Raw genomic sequence first — 9,222 nt, 5'->3', positions numbered from 1 at the left:
AATCAATTTCATTAACGGGAGAACCTAAAAGATAAGAAAAATCATTGTTGTGTTTTGTTCTGGGGTATCTCAAAATCTGAGGGACCTTCCTGCTAGACAATAAGTACAGTACTGGAGTCAATGTGTTTACACTCACAGAAATGTTAATTAAAAAAAATCAACAACTATTTTATAGGTAGGCTAATGAAGATTCAATTGAATGCTGTCGCTCCCGTTTGGTAAGACATGAGACTTGCAGGTGGATATGGAGGGTTATACAAAATTGCTACAGGCAGATTCTCCAATTACCTTTTCACGTTCACAACTATTTGTAAATTAAACACATATGAACCTCTGTAAAAGGGACTTTTTAATTGTACCTTGTAGCCAGTGTATGCGCTACATAGCAATCATCAATTCCAAATATTGATGATAAAATCAGAGTAAATACACATTTAAAAAAGGCATTTTATTTTATTGACTTTATGCATTTCGAAAGTACAATGAAATGGATTACTTTAAACAACAGAACATTAAGGCTACTGTACTGACACTATGGCCATGATGAAAAAATAATAATAATAATAAAATAAAAACGTGGCTTGTTAAAAAACAAAAAAAAACAAAATTTTTACATTTTCTGTACAAAACATTTCTGACTGTTTCCAACTAGACTTAGCATGAAGTTGAATTTACAAGTGATCGGTTAAATTTAAGTAGCATTTAATCAGCACATATTACACAAATAAATTCCCAGCCAACAAGACAAATCAACACCTAGTTTACTCAAATATCTCTTAGAATGTCATTATCAAGCTACAATGCCAGATTTTTTTGCATTGCTTGTCTGTAGGAGTAATACATTCAAAATGTGTTAAGCTCTCAGTCTCTTTGTGATTTAATGAGATGATACTAAGCCTTTCCGCAGGACTAGTTCTTACTTACTGTCCTGAGGAGTCAATGCTTTTAGCCTGTCTAACTTGGCTGGACATTGCTTTTTTTCATTCCCCACTTCCATTTTGTCATCTCTTACCCCTGTGCTTGCATCTTCAGTTTTGCTTATTTTACAAGCAGGACCTTTTTCCTGCTCCTGGCTTGGCCCTTTAACCAACTCTTTTTCTTGAGTCAATGGTCTAACTACTGGTCTACACTCTCTTTCAGTTGGGCTACCCATTTGTTTTTGATTTAGGCTAAAAACATCAGGATGGTTAATTATACGATTTGGAAAGCGCACAAGACCTGTTGGGGTAGGAAGTAGGGCAACTCTGTGTGGTTGTCCTCCACTGTTTTTAGTTGCACCTATGTTTGATTCAGAATGTGGATCACTAGGGCCTTGAGATCTAGTACTTGGATGAAGACTATTGAAATGAGGCGAGGTTCCCCTTATATCTGATCCTTGCATGTCTATGTTTATGGGGGGTTTAGATCCCCTTAAATCTAACCCTGGGCCCATTATGCCTGGACCCCTCCTATCAGACCCAGGGCCCTCAGTTTCTGTAGGCCACCTCCCAGGTCTGACATCTGAACTTCCAGGTGCTGGCTCCCTATTGGTGTTACCATGTCCTATTCTTCTCATGTCTGGACCCCTCATTTCCCTCCTAAAATCATGCTGAAATCCTTGTCTATCTGTTCCAGGTTTTTCCATGTCTACCTGCCTTTCAGATCCTAGTCCCCCACAATCTGAAAATCTCCCATCAGTCTCAGGTCCTTCCATGTTTCGCCCTCTCTTAATACCCCTGAAGTCTGGCTTCCTACAGTCATCCCCCATATCTTGACCCCATCTCATATCGGATCCTGGTTCTCTCATGCCTGGATCTCTTATATCATGGCCTTGTCCACTGTTTTCTGTATCTCTTTGCCTACTGAAAAATGGCCCAGGCCTCCTTCTGTTGGGCCCAAACCCTCGATCAGGCTCTCTCCTCCCACGTCCTCCCCTACTGGGCCCTAGGCATTTCATATCTGGGTCACCCTCGACAGGATCTGGACCCCTATAACCAGGACCATCATCTCCTGGACCTCTCAAAGGCCCGGGAAATGGCATATTTTGTCTTTCTTGTATGGGCCTTGGCCCAATACTTTCAGGGCCACTCCATCCCCTTCGAGGACCTTGCCTAGTATGTGCTTGAGCATGCTCAACTGGACCTTGGTTGGGGCCTGGACCCCTGTTGTCATGTCTATTCCAATCATCTCCTGAACATTCTATTTCATTTCCTACAGCCTCCATATTGGGCCCTCTTCTATCTGACCATTGTTCCACTCTGTCTGGGCCTCTCATATCAGGTGCAGAGCCCCTGAAACTTCTCATATCTGGCCCATGCCCTCTTATGTTTCCCCTGATAGGCCTTGAACCCCTTACGTTTCGAGATATAGGTTCTTGGATAGGTTCTGATCCTCCATAGTCAGCCTCTCCCCAGCCATCTCTTCTTTGTCTCATACCTTCTCTTTTTGGACTTCTGTGCCTGATTCCTGGGTCCCTAAAGTCATGACTACCTGGTCTTCTCCAATCTGGTCCTTGGCCCTCAAAATCTGTACTCCTCTTTTCAAGTCCAGGCTCTTTGAAGCCTGAGTCTCCTGGTCCTTGTCTTTCAGGCCCTGGGCACTCAATGTCTGGACCTTTAAAATCTAGACCTCTTGGACATGGACTATTGAGCCCTTGAACCTCCATAACATTTCTTTCAGGCCTAACTCCTCTTGAGTGCGGATTTCTTCTATCAGACCCTGGGCCCACTATGTCTGAAGGTCTTCTTTCTAACTCAGGAGCCCTAAAGTGTTGGCCACCTGGAAAGTCCCTGCTGTCAGAGTTTTCCTCCGTCTCTGGAAGCCTTCTATTTGGACCACGACCTCTAAAATGTTGACCTTCTCTCCTCTCAGGCCTTGGGCTCTCTTTGTTTGGATCTGAATGCCCTGGTTTCCTCATGTCTGGACCATCTGACATTGTCCTGTTGAAATCTGGACCCTCCATACCAAAACCTTGTTGTCCCCTGTTGTTTGGAGCTCCAGGTCCTCTCATGTCAGGCCCAGAACCTTCCATTGCTTGATTTCTAGTTAAAAGTCCTGGTTCGCTGAAATCTGGACTGCCAGGACCTCTAATGTCAGGCCCAGGTCGCTCCAAAGATGAACTTCTCCTTTCAGACCCAGGTCTTCTGAAATGTGGACCATCAGGTACTACTTCCTGTCCTCTAACTCGAGGCCCTGGACCTTCTATACCTGGACCACTAAAGTCTGGAACTTCTGATTCTCCTGTGTAAGGCCCCAAACCAGTGATACCAAGACCTCTTATATTGGATCCTGGTCCACTGAAATCTGGACCTCCTGGTCCTCTTCTGCCAGGTCCTGGAGCCTCCATAGATAGGCTTCTTCTCTCAGGTCCTGGTTCTCTGAAACCTGGACCTCTAGTACCTCTCCTGTCAGGCCCAGGACCCTCCATAGAGAAGTCTCTGCATTCAGACCACGGTACCCGGAAATTCTGACCTTGAGGTCCTCTCCTGTCACGCCCAGGCCCCTCCATAGATAAGCTTCTGATTTCAGGCCCTGGTCCTTTAAAATCTTGACCGCCGGAGACTCTCATGTCAGGCCCAGGACCCTCCATAGCTGGACCTTTTCTTTCAGGTTCTGGCTCTCTGAAATCTTGACCACTAGTTCCTCTTCTGTCAGGCCCAAAACGCTCCATAGATAAACTTCTTCTCTCAGGCCTTGGACCTCCGAAAACTGGACCTCCAGGTCCTCTCCTGTCAGACCCATTACCCTCCATAGAAAAGTCTCTGCTTTCAGGCCTTGGCCCCCTGAAATCTGGACATCCAGGTCCCCTGTCGGGTCTAAGAGCATCCATAGCTTGACTTCTTTTTCCAGTTCCTAGATCTATGAAATCTGGACCTCCAGGTCCTCTCCTGTCGGGCCCAGGATCCTCCATAGCTGGACCTCTCCTTTCAGCTCCTGGTCCTCTGAAATCTGGACCTCCAGGTCCTTTCCAGTCAGGCCCAGGACCATCAAAAGCTCGACCACTCCTCTCAGGCCCTGGCACCCTGTAATCTGGACCTCTGGGCTCTCTCCTGTCAGGCCCAGGACCCTCCGTAGCTGGACCTCTACTTTCAGGTCCTGGTCCTCTGAAATCTGGACCTCCTGGCCCTCTCCTGTCATGCCAGGGACCATCCATAGCTGGACCTTTACTTTCAGGTCCTGGTCCTTTGAAATCTGGACCTCCAGGCCCTCTTCTGTCAGGCCAGGGGCCATCCATAGCTGGACCTCTTCTTTCAGTTCCTGGTCCTTGGAAATCTGGACCTCCAGGTCCCCTCCTGTCAGGCCCAGGACCCTCCATAGCTTGACCCCTCCTTTCAGGAGCTGGTCCTTTGAAATCTGGACCTTCGGGCCCTCTCCTTTCAGGCCCAGGACCCTCTATAGCGAGACCCCTAATTTCAGAACCTTGTCCCCTGAAATCTGGCCCTCCTGGCCCTCTCCTTTCAGGCCAGGGACCATCCATAGCTGGACCTCTACTTTCAGGTCCTGGTCCTTTAAAATCTGGACCTCCAGGCCGTCTCCTGTCAGGCCAGGGACCCTCCATAGCTGGACCTCTTCTTTCAGTTCCTGGTCCTTGGAAATCTGGACCTCCAGGTCCCCTCCTGTCAGGCCCAGGACCCTCCATAGCTTGACCCCTCCTTTCAGGAGCTGGTCCTTTGAAATCTGGACCTTCTGGCCCTCTCCTTTCAGGCCCAGGACCCTCCATAGCTTGACCACTCCTCTCAGGCCCTGGCACCCTGTAATCTGGACCTTCGGGCCCTCTCTTTTCAGGCCCAGGACCCTCCATAGCTTTACCCCTCCTTTCAGGAGCTGATCCTTTGAAATCTGGACCTTCGGGCCCTCTCCTTTCAGGTCCATGACCCTCTATAGCGAGACCCCTAATTTCAGAACCTGGTCCCTTGAAATCTGGACCTCCAGGCCGTCTCCTGTCAGGCCAGGGACCCTCCATAGCTGGACCTCTACTTTCAGGTCCTGGTCCTTTAAAATCTGGACCTCCAGGCCGTCTCCTGTCAGGCCAGGGGCCTTCCATAGCTGGACCTCTTCTTTCAGTTCCTGGTCCTTGGAAATCTGGACCTCCGGGCCCTCTTCGGTCAGGCTCAGGACCCTCTATTGATGAGCCTCTGCTTTCTGGCCCTTCTCCCCTATAAACTGGACCTCTAGGTACTCCCCTGTCAGACCCAGGGCCCTCCATGGCTGGACCTCTCTTTTCATGTCCTGGTCCCCTAAAATCTGGCCCTCTAGGTCCTCTCCTGTCAGGCCCAGGTCCTTCCATAGATAAGCCTCTGCTTACAGGCCCTGGTCCCCTAACATCTGGCCCTCCAGGTTCTCTCCTGTTAGGCCCATGACCCATCCTATCCTGATCATTCATTTCAAGTCCTGGTCTCACAAATTCTGGACCCCCTGGTGCCATGAAATTGGGACCCACTAATCTTTTCCTGTCAGGCCTAATGTCCTCTATCAGTCCACAGCTCATTTCAGATGCTGGTCCTCTAAAGTCTAGGTCTCCAACCCCTCTTCTGTTAGGTACCTGGTTCTCCAGGTGTGGACCTCTACTGTTAGGCGGAGGGACTCTCCATTCATCTTGTATAAATGGCCCTTCTCTGAGTGGACCTGATCCTCTCATATCTGTACCTCTGCAATCATCTCTTATGACTGTTCCTGGGTCACCACAATCTATACCTCTCATATGTAGACCCAGGCCTATATTTTGACTCGTTTGACCCCTTATATCGGGACCAGCAACGGGACCTGGACCACTCCAATCAGGAGTTTTAATGTTAAGCATGCCATCGCCCCTTGTATCTGAGCCACCCATACTACCAATATCTTGACTAGGCCTCATGTAACTTCCTCTTTGTGTCATATTTGGCCTTCTTAATTCACAAATAGTTTCTGATTCTTTCATGTCAGTGCCATGCACACTCTTTCCAGCTGTCATACCGAGATTTGTCTTCTTAAAAGGTTCTCTAGGCCCACTGTCTTCTCCAAAGAAGGGTATGTTAGAACCACCACTTTCATAATTAATGTTTGGCCCTGGTCCTCTCATGGGTACATTTCGCCCTTTTTGTGGACCCCACCTCTCATGAGCAAATAAAGGCTCTCTTGTGCCCCTTATATCAGCTTCAGTTATATGTGACGAAGGGCCCTTTATGAATAGATCTCTACTCTTGTTCTGTAGATCTGATCCTTCCCCACATGAATTTATAACAGCTGGTACAAGCATTTGTCCACTCACTTCTGTCTCACTGTGCATCATATCAGGAGCTGGAGCTGTGAGTTCTAGGTTCAAGCCTTGCATACTAGATACGTGTTGTGTATGTGATCCAGGACCCCAAATGGTGGTACCTTTTCCTTGCATGTCTGGACCTCTCCTATTGGGGCCTGGGAATCCAGTTTCTGTTACTCTAAGATCTATCTGTGGTTCAATATGTCCAGGTCCTGGCTGTTTTGTCACAGGATCTTTTTCAGTTCCTGAGGCCTGAATATCTGAGCCTATAGCTCGAATTGAATCCCCCTCCCCTTGACCCAATATTTTAGGATGTTTTAAGCCTGGATGTCCCATTTCTATCTGTTTGTCTGCCTCTTTTATAACCTCATCTTTGACCCCTTGCCCCTCTAGAACTAAGGCACCTCGACCGGTTGGCCACAGTATTTTGGACATTGTAGCTTGACCACCAATAGGCAAACAAATACTTTCAACTTTATCATGTGGCATTGAGACACTGGTAAGGGTCTGAGGATCTCTGATTTCCTCAATTTTAGGCCCCCTCTTTTCTGTGCGAATAGGTTTTACAAACTGTGGCTCTGGATCAGGGCTCTGAGGAGAATCTCGAATGGGCGGATCAGTTTCACGTAGAGGGACTGGAATTTCAAATTTGCTAAACAGAGTTTCAAGTTGAGAGGGTATATTCACCTGGTTAGAGGAACCACTATCTGTGTCGCCACTGACAGACGTGTTTTGAGGCTCTTGGGACTTTGGATCTTTTAAAGTATTGAGCTTGAAATTGTGAAGAAGTTCATGTGAAGAGGGAGAAAAGCCTTCATCAACACTCTTAACAAGATGACTTTTTAGCTGATGTCCAACAGGAGGGTAACTTTTAATAGTAACTGAACTGGATGATGATTGGTTACTCTCTAAAAATGTTCCATCAATAGAGTCTAAAGAGTCTGGAGCATTACACAGAACAGTTAAAGGCTTTGATATCTCAAGGACTTGAGGTGAAGGATCTCTGTTCCATTTTGGCGATATGGACCCAGAATCTGTTTTTCTAGGAGAACATGGGGATCTTCTACGCCCATGAGAATGCTGCCGTGGGGTATGCTCTTTACATTGGCGACCTTGGCGGTCAGACTGGTCTCTGGCTCTATGCCTTGACCTGTCCCTTTCACTTTTTCTGTGTCTATCCTTTTCTCTATGTCTCCGGGAATGTGAAGGAGAACGTCGCTGTGATCTTTTAGAAGGACTTCCATGGCGGCTCCTTTCATGATGACTCCGCCTCTTTGGTGATAACCTTCTCTTTCTGCTGTGGTGTGAACTCAGAGGACTGCCCTTGTGAGAGGCACTATGCCCTATTCTCGACAAAGATAAATCACGGGTCTTTATACTGCCTCCTTGAAAAACATCATCTTGAAAAACATCAAAAAGTGATTCGTCTTCAGGATCATAAGCTACATCAGAGTCTTCAATCTCACCCGCAGAGGAATATTTGTCACTTTCTTTAACATCAGCCTGTGTTTTATCTTGCTCTGTAACTGTTTCTGCATCAATTTCTACATTAGGTGTGGCAGTTGTGTCTTGTTTAACAGTTTGTGAATCTACATTTGAACTGTCCTCAGTCTCTGTAAGGTTGCTGGTCTTGTCTGTTGATTCTGACAGTTGACTGAGAGGCAAAGCTTTTTGTGGGGGAGACATCAGGGAATCAGAAACAGAAAAACGAGCCATAAAGATACCAACAGCCTCTCTCTGTTGACGTAGGGCCTCTTCCTGCTCCTTCAATTGCTGCTTTTGCTCTTCAATCTGCCTATTGAGATCCTCAAGCATTCGTTGTTGTTCAGTTAGTGTTGCAGCTGAGACAACCACAGTGCCTGTAGGAATGTTCTGCATTATTACAGCTTGGGTAGAGGATTGCACAGCAGTGGAGTTGGGAGTTGGTGTTTTAATCTGGGTGGATATTGGGGTTTGGCATGATGGAGTACCTGACGTTTGAGTTTGAGCAGGGGGCTTTGTCACAGCAATTTCCCTTTGCATATCTGCAAAGATAGTGTCGTCTTCTGGATCATAGGCCACATCATCGTCTACACAGCCTGATACTGCAGGACCCTCTGTCTTCATTTTCTCAATGTTCTGAGGAGCAACCATTCCATATCCCATTGCTGAATCATACTCCTCTTCTGGGTCATATGGTCGGTCAAAGTCATTTTCTTCTTCTATTTTTTTAACTTTTGATTTCTGTCCATATTGTTGGACAATTGGATCCACCATTGATCGAGACACCTTAGAAAACACTGGGACCTTCTTAACATGAACTGTTGCTGTTGAAGATTGTACGTCAGAAGAGACAACGGAGTCAGTTTGCTTATTGCCAAACAAACTTTTCAAGATGGTCTGCAGTGGTGATTTATTACTGGATGCTGCTGTGGCATTTTTGTCACTCTCAGAGGTGGACTGGGTGGCAGCAACTGCAGCTGAGGTAGAGAAAGGAGGGTTTGTTCTAAAAGAATTATAACAAGATGGTAGGGCAACTGATCCAGAAGAGGACAAGCCTGATGGTGACCCAGGGCAAAGTGGTGAGCCAGGAGGGGAGGTGTTAGCAGGAGTCTCAGGATCGTAGGGTTGAAATATTTCCAATTTGTCAGAACCATAAAGGACTGGGGGTTTTGGGATCCACATAGGGTCTTTGGACATATTAACTTTGGGTCTCTTCTCTTCAATTTCCTGAGGCAAGCTTCCTGGACGTTTTGTCTTTTGGATGACAGCCAGACCCAGAAGAAGATTTGGCCGGTTTTTTTCAAAACCTGTGAAATGAACAAAAAGTACAAATATAGAATTAGAACAGGTTAAGAACTAACAATGGGCTTCCCATTATTGATTTTTTGTTTTACTTTTGCCAGAAAGGTAAAACAGTTCAGATTCACAAAAGAAAAGGTTCGGGAACCAATAATGAAATTATCTGACACCAAAAACGAATCATAAGAGAGGGAAGTGAGCAATTTTCTCCTTATTAGGGA

At 46.5% G+C, this 9,222-nt stretch overlaps 1 protein-coding gene across 1 annotated transcript in view; it reads right to left on the bottom strand.

The window, feature by feature from the left end:
• Window positions 1–429: 429 nt before the first annotated feature.
• The window catches only part of si:ch73-181d5.4, a 32,080-nt gene continuing 23,287 nt past the window's right edge, over window positions 430–9,222 (bottom strand). Inside the window, exon 16 of the mRNA XM_034210937.1 lies at window positions 430–9,009. Coding sequence (XP_034066828.1) covers window positions 917–9,009 — 8,093 coding nt within the window. The 3' untranslated portion in view covers window positions 430–916. The remainder of the gene's footprint in view (window positions 9,010–9,222) is intronic.

This window comes from Gymnodraco acuticeps, unplaced genomic scaffold (genome assembly GCF_902827175.1).
Source record: "Gymnodraco acuticeps unplaced genomic scaffold, fGymAcu1.1, whole genome shotgun sequence".
Taxonomy (NCBI): domain Eukaryota; kingdom Metazoa; phylum Chordata; class Actinopteri; order Perciformes; family Bathydraconidae; genus Gymnodraco; species Gymnodraco acuticeps.
This window is presented reverse-complemented; position numbering and strand designations above follow the sequence as displayed.